The sequence below is a fragment of the Melanotaenia boesemani genome, chromosome 2 (genome assembly GCF_017639745.1).
Source record: "Melanotaenia boesemani isolate fMelBoe1 chromosome 2, fMelBoe1.pri, whole genome shotgun sequence".
In the NCBI taxonomy this organism is placed as follows: domain Eukaryota; kingdom Metazoa; phylum Chordata; class Actinopteri; order Atheriniformes; family Melanotaeniidae; genus Melanotaenia; species Melanotaenia boesemani.
The window spans coordinates 32,454,572-32,465,095 of record NC_055683.1 but is presented as its reverse complement, the minus strand read 5'-3'; the positions used below and the strand labels follow the sequence as shown (position 1 = coordinate 32,465,095).

Sequence of the window (10,524 nt, the reverse complement as noted above, 5' to 3'; positions counted from 1 at the left end):
TTATATAAATGCCAGCATCCTTTTCCTTCTAAAAACACCTTTGCTTGTCACAGACAAGAGTTTCTATTTCTGAATATCAATCTGCATGATCAGACTTTAGTGCTGAGTTTTGTGGGGAGGATGCAGATGTTGTCCTCTGTAGCTGCCCCTGCACAGTTTGCCAATGCAGAGTCCACTGAATGTCTCTTTATAGCCAGAAAAAGGTTATGATTTTCCCCGTTAATGGACTCAAAAAGTTTTACCTGCCAGTTTATAAAAAGGTTGCAAACTAAGTAGATGAAAACGCTTTCTCCTGCTTTCTAGCCATCAATTGATTATCTTTATTTACAGAGTGCTGCTCAGAGGAGCCCCATGGCTGCTGATTGTTGGGAAAAGGTCTCAGGAGTCTCTATAAAGCTTTATTTATTTATGAAGCTTTGGAATGAATCACTTGGGTTTTGGTGAAGAGGCACAGCAATGAAAAGTTTATTCAAGTCTCAGACCATAGTAAAAGTTACAGTTGTGAAAAAGAAATCACCTAAATTCTAACCCCATTACTAATATCATATTTATATTCGGATGTTTAAACGCGTTTTTTATTCCTTACCAGATTCCAAAACTAGGTCAATTTTCGCCATGGAATTAATAAATTACCTACTCTGACTTTTTTATGTTTATTTAACAAAAATCAAGTTAAAGTGCAGAAGGATTGTGAGGAAAAACTAAGTATAACCAGTGATTTGATAGCTTGTAAAACCAATGACTGATGATAACTTGATATTACAATTTTCTAGAAGATGCAGTCAGATCAGTCCCTCACATCTTTGTGGAGGTATTTTGGCCCATTCTTCAGGTCCCACCACAGTATTTCATTCAGGTTGAGGTCTAGACTTTGACTAAAGGATTTCTCCTGCATATCTTCCAGACAAGCCATGTTTGTCCAATCTTTTTCTAATGCCACTGTCATAAACTTTAAAATCTAACATGCTAGCATGCAAAGCATGTGGAGTCTCTGAAAGCTCTTGGGTTATTTGTTGTTTCTCTCAGCATTGCAGCGTCTGATCTTGGGGCTGAACTTGCAAACAGTTTTGAATATTTCCCACATGTGAATATTTGTTCTCAGTGTAGAAAAAAATTGTTTGGAAATGACCTAGCAACCCTTTCCAGATTGATGGGCAGCAACAATTGTTTTGCTAAGATCATTGCTGATGTGTTTCCTCCTTGGCATTAACACGCCTGAATGCTCCAGGCAAACAAGATACCAGAACTTCTGCTTTAAAACAAAGTGCTTGCACCTGGTTGAAGTTTATCCTCCTAATTATTTACCGAATGTCAAGAAATGGTAAATACCAAATAACATTTTTTTTACATCAAACATACATTTCTTCAGTATTAATAACTATAAACTTGTATGTTTGCTCCTGCTCTAAAAGTTTAAAGCTTTCAAACTTTTTTTCCTCATTTCCCAGAGTTCCTGCGACCCGGTGGCAAACCACTCTGACTCCATCAGCCACACTGTGACAGTTCCCCTGCAGACAACATTGGGCACCTTGGAGGAGATTGCCTGCTGAAGCCCTCCTCCTTCCCCCTCAGAGCCACACACATCCAGCAGCTGCCTGCACCAGGTCGCGCCACACATCCTTTGTTACGGCATCCTGCAAGACCCTAACAGGGGAGGAGACGAGGACAAGTGCAGGGGTTGGTCTGAGGACGGTGCTGCGCTCTGTCACACCCCTCTGTCTGAGGCACTAATGGGGATTAAGGAGCTGTCAGCTGGACTTATCGGGACTCTCTGTCACCCTGCCCTGTACTGTAGTGGGAGGGTGGCCTCTGCTGCCAGACCTTGAGTGGGATCTCCATTTATACGCACACAGAAAACCTGAGACTGGGTGGGGCAACCGTCCATTAAGGGAGTCTCATCCCTGTGCAGAACATCTATGTAACAAACACATTCATGTTGCTCACTGCCAAATGAACTGTACAAAGTTGGTCTCAAAGTGCATGCGTCAATCTATCTTGCTCTCTTTACGCTGGACCACAGTGTTGCTTTTCTGTACGTGTGCCATTTGTCTCTTTATCTGCAGGACAAGCCCGTGCAGAGGGCCCAGGTGAGACGTCAGCCTTCGAATGTACAGACTGAACAATCACAGTTCAGGTGTGATCGATCCATCTTTGAAATTCTACTCCAATGAGTAATTGATCACTTCATAATTAGCCATCACTAAGGTAGAAGGTTCAGTGGTTGACAAGCATTGCTGAGAGGAAACACCTAAATATTTAGCTTTTTTTTAAACTTAAACAGTGAAATTTGATTTGCATTGGTAAATTTCAACCTGCCACTTTATGATTAATCAATCAACTGGAGGATGAATTTGCTGTGCGACTCCTGCGGTGCTCAGCTCTTATTTACAGGCATCTATAAAGCGACATTGTACCCTAACTGTTCATTTATGTGCGTAAAATACTTACTTATGGCTGCTGCACCTCACCTGAGCACCCAGCTGAGTTAGGTAATCTGAATTTGTTTGTCTGCCAAGCATTTTATGTATGGGTTTTGTTAATCTTTTGTGTAATTGAGAATGTCAGGCTGATATTTCAGACAGCTATTTCCATTTAATCAAGGACCTTTCACTTTGTCCCTCTTAAAAAGAAACTTTTCAATTTAAAATCCATTTAATGATTATAAAATGATTACAACATAAAGAGACGGGATGTTTATCTTCTTTTTAGTATGCCGAGTCTGCTGTGCTGTGCTGTAAATAATTGTGTTAATTTTTCTCTCATAAAACGGGTACAAGGCAGACATAACTGAGATTTAAAAGACTTTGATGAAACTTCAACTCAAGGTCCAGAGTTTTTTTTTTTTTTGTTTTGTTTTTTTTTGTTTTGTTTTGTTAAATACTGTTCCTGCAGTTTTTGGTTTATGTAACAACCAGTAGCATTTTGGATTAGCTGAATGTCATGCTGAAAATGAAAGACACGCTCTGCTGTGAGCACCAGACATCCTCTTCAGGACTGAACCTTCAGTGTTCAGACTGTTACATAAATAACATGTGGCTTTACACCAAAAGCTTCTGTGAGACTATTTAGAAGATTTAGTGTATCTGAGTTTTCTATTTCTAGTCCATGATCATGCTCGCATGGTCTCTGCGAAAATGTACATTACAGGTAGGAATGAATTCAAGTGCTTTGTGAGACTTTTGAATTATGATTTCCCATCTGTGGCTCGACCTGCCGTCTCTGTGTACTTTCTCATGTTGTGGCTTCTGACGAACAGTCCTCCACCGACCTGCGGGGATTCGAGATAAATGAGTCTCGCATCTCTTGGCGGCGACAACGCTGGCTGTTTCCTCTTTCTACTTTGGCTTCAGTCGTTACCGCAGGATAGCGATTTCTCATTTTGTGATGCAGCATACAGTGTGTGTTTTTAATGTGAAATGATTAAATGACAAAGGTGTTTTGCAGCAGTTGTTGGTCTGTGTTGATGAAAACAAGCTAATTTGTAAGGACAAGTACATTCTAAGTGCTTCACACACAAGATGATGCTAACATGAGTCCACACTTCAGAGAGATTTATACATGATGTTCCAAATTATTCTGCAACAGTTTCAAAACATTAAATAGGTTGTAAAGAACTGAAAATATACAGCAGTCATGTTTTGCATTGTGTAGGAGATCATTTTTCAAAAAAACTAATTTTTACAGGTCTATGTTATCACCTTAACTCTTTCATCCATTTGAATTTCAGTAGGTAGTTTCTGCCTGGAGCTCACTGGAGGAGACGAAATATCTCCCAAAGTTTCTGTTTGGAGCTAAACTGCCTCCCTCCCTCATCATTATAAGGATGCTCCACAGATTCTTAGTAGGGTTAAGGTCAAGGGTGCCCACACCATGAGTCTTTCTCCCTTCATGACCACAACAGTCAAAGACTGTGGTATATTTTGCTTCATGGGATGGAGTGTTGTCTGTACTACAGATGGCCCATCTCTTACCATCTCACACCATCTTTTTTCAGCCCAGAGCATCACTCTGCTACCACCCTGCTGATTTTGCAGCCTTGTTGGGACATGGTGGCCATCCACCAACCTTCCAGAACTCCATCCAATGTAGCACAACATTCATCAATGAATAAAACTGTTTGAAAACCAGTCTTCATGTATTTTCTGAACAAACATCATTGCAAACATTTCTCTTTGTGACCATTTTTAAGTATGGTTTTTGTAAAATGGCCATGGTTTTCATTCTTTTCACACTGCACTATTTCATGCTTTTTCTTTACAGAAAGATCCTTTTTATCAGACTGCATAGAAACTGTGATTATCTTAATAATGTGGAACAAACTCAATGAGTCCAACTTCCTATAAATAAATTCACCTGAAAAACTAATGATCAAAACTGCCTGAGATTGTTTTCAGTTATCTAAACAGGCAGGAGGAAAAACACAAGATTAATCTTCCACCAAAAAAACACACAGTGGTGGTAGGCAGTCACACTCTCCATACTCCTGTGTTGTGATGTTGTACCATCACATGATGCAGCAGGTAGACAAGCAAGCATGAAGGCAGAGGCCAGCAGGACACACACGAGCAGATGGGGAAGAAAAGAGATTAAGAGTGTGCAAATATTTCCAGGGAGAAAATGACAGCAACCACTCTATAATCTGCAAAAAGAGCTGTTAGATACAGCTGCCACACAACATATATGTGAAAAATCATGTGAAAGAAAGCAGAAGGCTGCAGAAACAGAGAGAGAAGAGAAATCCCCATCTTCCTTTCCCCCACAGATAAGATACATTTATCTTGCTGAAATTTGTTATTTGAATAACTACATTTATTGGAATTGGAACAAACAATCTGAATAAAGTTTGACTTTAATTGCCTCATTGTGTTAACGGTAAAAGAAAAAAAATATGATTTTAACTACATGTTTATGTTGCAGATTGGATTATTTTAATATTTAACCAAATTTCCCAAGAGCACTGGAGATTATTAATTACTTTTTAATAATCATTTAAAGGAAAAATAGCAAAAGCACTTTGATTCATTCAGATTTAGTCATTTGATGATTTATCCACCTTTATTATCATCGTTTTGGTATGGGCAATACTGGCCGTTTATTTGCTTGGTATCAGATCAATATCACATTCTGCAGTATCGAACACCACAATAACACAGTGCTTGTCACAATACTTTATGAAAAGCTTTGGCATGGGTCACATCTGTATTTTAGTTTTTTTTTTTTTATCATACCTCTGCCTTTTCTCCCTGTTTTCCTTCCTTAAGAATGACTTCTTTACAGACATCCTTCGATGTACACCATTTCTGATGAGGTCCCTCATGGAACAACAGGTAGGAATGAAACAAAACAAATTTGTTTGGTACAACACAGCAGCCAGACCATCATTCTGCCTGCCACAATGCTGGACAGGACAATTTAAAAAATAAAAATAAATCCCGCTAGCAGAACATGCCTAATATGTAGGACTAAAGTTTCCAGAGGCAACATGAAAGCTGCCAAATTTAACATTAGTGCCTTAATAAAGCATCTGGGTTGTCATCACATGAAGAAGCACAAGGAGTTTGTTGTTTTAAAGGAAAGGCGCAATGAACTGCAGCAAAAACAAACACTGGCAAATGCTTTTTAAAAACAGAAGGAATTTGCAGAAGATAAGCCAAAAAGCTACCCCAATGTCAGAAAATGTTTTAGAATTTATTGTCCTAGATTAGCAGCCCCTGTCCTTTGTGGAAAACATTCACCTGATGCCTTTGTTTTAAATCACTGGCGTTGTGCAGATGTTGGAGACAAATGTCTGATCATTTAGGGGCCATGAATGTGATGAGAGCTTTGATGGGAGGCTAGGCAGGTGCACTGGCCAGGAAAAGGGGGGCACAAATGAGAACTTTTTATAGGTCTAGACTTCATGAAATATTGAATTTGTTATAACAACTAAAGTGATAATGTAATTTAAAAAAGTGGAAAAAAAAACATAAGTAAAGGTTAGTTAATATTTCATATTTGTAAGCATTGGCTCTTCCTGTTAATACAATGAAGTAAAAAATAGGCATATTTAAGGCATACATGGTGATTATCATGATTAATTAAACTGTAAGCTGTTATAGAAATTTCATGTTTTATAATTTAATCTATGCTACGCCATTGAATGGCAGTAAAAATATAACACATTAAATTTTACAATAAAAACAATTTATTTAAATTATAAATTTAGTGGGCATCTTAATAACATAACACAGATATCGGATCGGTTCTCGGTATAGGCAGATACCTAAACCCCAGGTATCGGAGCCGGTATCAGACAGTGGAAAATGGTATCAGAACATCCATAGTAAGTTAGATAGGAGACCAAGGCCTCCTACCCATTTAAAGGTACGGTGTGTAAGATTCACCGACATCTCGTGGCAATGACTTCTAATGCCAAGCACAGATGTAAATGAATGGTGGCCGTCAGTGACCAAAATACTTTCAGACACAAACATGTTTTCATCTGTGACTGGATCCAGTGGCCTCAGGTGCAGCGATGACTACACTACAGATAAATACTTCAAAACTGTGTGTCTTCTTCCATGTCCCAAATGGTGCTCTAACACCTATCCAACAAAAGCCAGTACTGTAGTTTAAAAACTCAGAGGGTTCTCACTTCACACACAGTTGTTTGTCTCTTCAGAGACACCGTAGTAAAAATGGTTAAACCAATATGGCAGCTGCCATGTTTGTGGACCCACGACATGTATATATTAATGGCTCATTCTAAGAGAATAAATATTTACGCTATTTTAGTAAAATAATAAGACACCAGTAAAACCATGTTGTTGGTTTTATTTTGTTTTTGTTTTTTTTACTATTTTTTCTGTCATTGACTTTAAAGTTGTTTTTAAACGTTAGGATTCTGTAACAGCTGAATCTTGACCTAAAGAGCAAATTATTTTATCATTTGGATGAATCATTTCTATGTGACTATGTTGTTGGGTTTGAAGTGCACCGTGATGGTAAAAAAAATGTCAAAGACACTCCTGCTTCATAAAGAAAAATGCTTTTGTTTTTCTCTCTGTCTGACTCCATATTCTTGTTTGTTTTGTTTTGTTTTTTGTTGTTTTTTTCCCTCCAGATTTCTTTGCTTGATTTGACAAAAGGCCCATTTTGATATCAGTCATATTTCACTAATTTCTGCTGCTTTTCTTTTTATTCTAACTTAGTTGGTTCATTATCACAATGGCAGTTTAGGCTTCAGATGCCAGGCAGTTTGTGTCGGTGCGAGTCAAAGAAAAGTTTAGATTTTTACTTAAGCATCGGCCATATTTCTAAACCGGCTGCTTGGAGTTGTTTGCTTGGAAGAGAATTGTGTTCTGTTTTTTCACTTCTCACAACATTCCAACATTTATGACAAAAGTCCTTTAGAAACCCTAAAGAACTACTGCTTAAGACTACCTTAAAAGATGACAGTAAGTTTGGCATCTTGGAAGTAAAATGTAAAGAAAAGAGGCATGGCAAATTACTGTACTGTAAATGGATATGTGTTTTGTTTTTTTTGTTTTTTTTTTGTTTGTTTCTTTGTTTCTTTTATTTTCTCCTTGCCTGGTAATTCATTTGATGATAACAGGCACATTGACTGTCCTGACTTGTGTCAGGTATGTCTGTATGTTTCCAACTGTAATGAAGAAATAATGAAACGAATAAACAAATTTTTGTTGAATTGTTATTTATGTTGAGAAACAGTTTAACTCATGTGATTGTAGTAAAGCATGTTGTAGCTGTTGTGGCATCAGCTGTAATTTCTCAATGAATACGGACTAGAAGACATTGTTAACTTTTGGAAGCTGTAGTTGGGGAAAAAGTTGGCACGAAGTATCCCACAACTCTTAGAAAAGGCCACAGGAATAACGAACCATGTTGGATCAATTGTACAGTAGCTTGGTAGAGTTCACTTTCCTTCTTGACATCTGTTCTACATCCTCCTAACATCGACTGACATGTTCTCTTTATTCAACTGTAACTTGGACAAAGGCAGAGTCACACTACACCAACTAAAGAAAAGAAATCAATTTAAAACCTCCTGTAGCTCAATGGTGGGGTTTATTAAGCAGAACTGCTTTAAAGGAAAGCTGCAGTGATAGCAGGAAGCCCTGGACCTCAGTGAGAGTGTTAAATCTGTCATTCCTCAACACACTCTCATTTGTATCATTAATTCACTGATAACACATTTCCCGTTTAATTGTGAGTAGATGAATGTTTTAAAGGAAAGACGTGACATTCAGCTTGAGAAGTGCCTCACCATCAAAAGCTAAGCTAAAGAAATTTTCCTCACAGGAATGTACAGTTTAGTTTAGATTCAGAGCAAAGCCACAGCTCCACTTTTATTGGAAACTATTTTATGAAATGACTCATGTTTACATAAAATAATATTCTGCACATTGCCGGGTGCTCTTTTCTGGCAGTTGCTGCATGCTGGGTTCAGCCTCACCTCTCTCTCTGTATGTTTAGCAGATATTTAGACATCAGACATTGCCTGCAGGTCAGCTGTAGTGCATCAGAAACTCATTGGGAAAACAATGATTGCCTGTGAAGAGTGGGAACTCACCCACAAGGAAGGTTGCATAAGTGCTTAAAGGTACAGTGTGTAGATTATTTGGCTTTTTGTTAGCAAAAATAAAAAGTTTCTCACTCTGATCGATCTGATAGTACCTGCCTGCAGTGCTGAAAGACCCAGATTAATGTCTGTCTCTGCCCTAGCTGCACCTGTCCTCTTCCTCTCCTCTTTAGTTCACGTCATTACAACCTCATCACCTCTGCCTTTGTGGTATGACAGATTCTCAGACATTTAAGGAAGTTTGTGGTCTTCATACACACACATCAGACTGTGCATTGTTGCTGTTTGTGGAGCTGACATATCTCCACTCATTACTGCATGTTGGACTGATCACTGAGCAGGGATGACAGGCGGAAGAATAAGTAGTTCCCACCTATCCTGAAAGTTTAGTTATATAAATGTTGGTATAGGAGGAATAGATATTTCAGTATTGATTCACACATTATTATTTATTCTTCTCAGATACTTCGATCAAATTGTAAGTCCATTTTTTACTTACCAACATATTCATTTATTTATTTATTTGTTTCAACGGGACACCCGCCCAAAAGTAATGTGGCCCATTGGGGATCCTCCCAAACCTCTGGATTAGCCGGCATTGCTCTTGATGTATATTTCAGCATGAGAAATCGAAGGTTTGGCGTGAGAGTGTATGAAGCCACTCAAATGCATGAGTCTCACGGCCAATGCGTGAGAGTTGGCAGCCCTGAAATCATGTTTATTATGCTGGTTATTGCTAATGGACTAAGAAACAAAGGGCTGTCCTGCTGCTGAGAGTAAATTACTTATTTGAGAGATAATGTGAAATGTTACTAAGCGTAAACCTGAAAACATTTGGACTTTAGTTCTAACCTCATAGAAGAAGAAAAGCTGGAAGTGAAGCACAGTAATGGTCTCCACAGGTAAGCCTCTGCTGTGGAGGGACTGGAAAAGCACCTTGTTCCTAAAGTAAACATGATTGCAGCATGTGACAAATTACGACATAGGACACAAAGATGCTTTATGATCAACTGACAGAGCGTGTTGCCAATACACGAATACAAGACAGGCTGTTGCTGGAATCGGATCTGAATCTGACTAAGGCTACTGCGCTAGCCTTACAAATTAAAGCCTGACTACTTAACACCCACGTCCTTTCTGACAGCACTGCTGCTACTGCATCTGCTGCATCAGTAAGAGCCATACACTCGCAGCTGTGAAGCAACTGGCCACAGGAAAAGAAGAAAATGGCACCTGCAGCTCAAGCTACTGGTAAACGTCGCTGCTGCTACCACTGTGGGTCAACCAGTCACTTCACTGATAAGCCATCATGCCCTGCTGCCAAAGATTCATGCAATTCCTGTGGAAAAATGTCCCACTTTTCAACAAGTTTGCAGATCTGGTCAAAGAGAGGTGCGTGAGATGCTGTTAATTCAATGACTGTGCTTTACATGAATGATGCTGCACAGGATCAAATCTTCTGTACTTTGTGTGTTGAAGCTGATGAATATTCTCATGATGTTGAGCAGATTGTGGATACAGGCTCATCTGTTTCTATTCTTCCTGTGAACCTCTTATCCTACATGTGGATATGCTGTGTCACAATGCGAGGAGGAAGAAGACCCAAATGCAGGACTCAGAGGCAGGAGGCAGACGGAATGTAGAAAGAGTTTAGAAAAAACACTAGGGATTCAGACACCAGATTCAGACAGACTGGCCAAGAGACAGGAAGGCTGTGTCGTCTGAACTTGTTCCACACTTGTCAGTATCAGAGATGAACTGGCTGTGGATGGCTCACCTATCATGAGAGGCACAGACCGCTTGATTGTTACTGTTTCACTCAGATCCAGAGCGGTGGATTGAGCACATGAAGAGCACCAAGGACTGGTACATTTTAAACAGAGGCTTTGTGGACTCTGGTGGTGGCTAAAAATGGACATCTCTGTACAAAATATGATAAAGTC

At 39.1% G+C, this 10,524-nt stretch overlaps 1 protein-coding gene across 2 annotated transcripts in view; it reads left to right on the top strand.

The window, feature by feature from the left end:
• The window catches only part of asic2 (acid-sensing (proton-gated) ion channel 2), a 480,215-nt gene extending 476,772 nt beyond the window's left edge, over window positions 1-3,443 (top strand). For both annotated transcript variants that reach the window (XM_042002156.1, XM_042002149.1), the window contains one exon: window positions 1,449-3,443. In XM_042002156.1, the coding sequence (XP_041858090.1) occupies window positions 1,449-1,550 (102 nt within the window). In that variant the 3' untranslated portion in view covers window positions 1,551-3,443. The remainder of the gene's footprint in view (window positions 1-1,448) is intronic.
• Window positions 3,444-10,524: the final 7,081 nt, after the last annotated feature.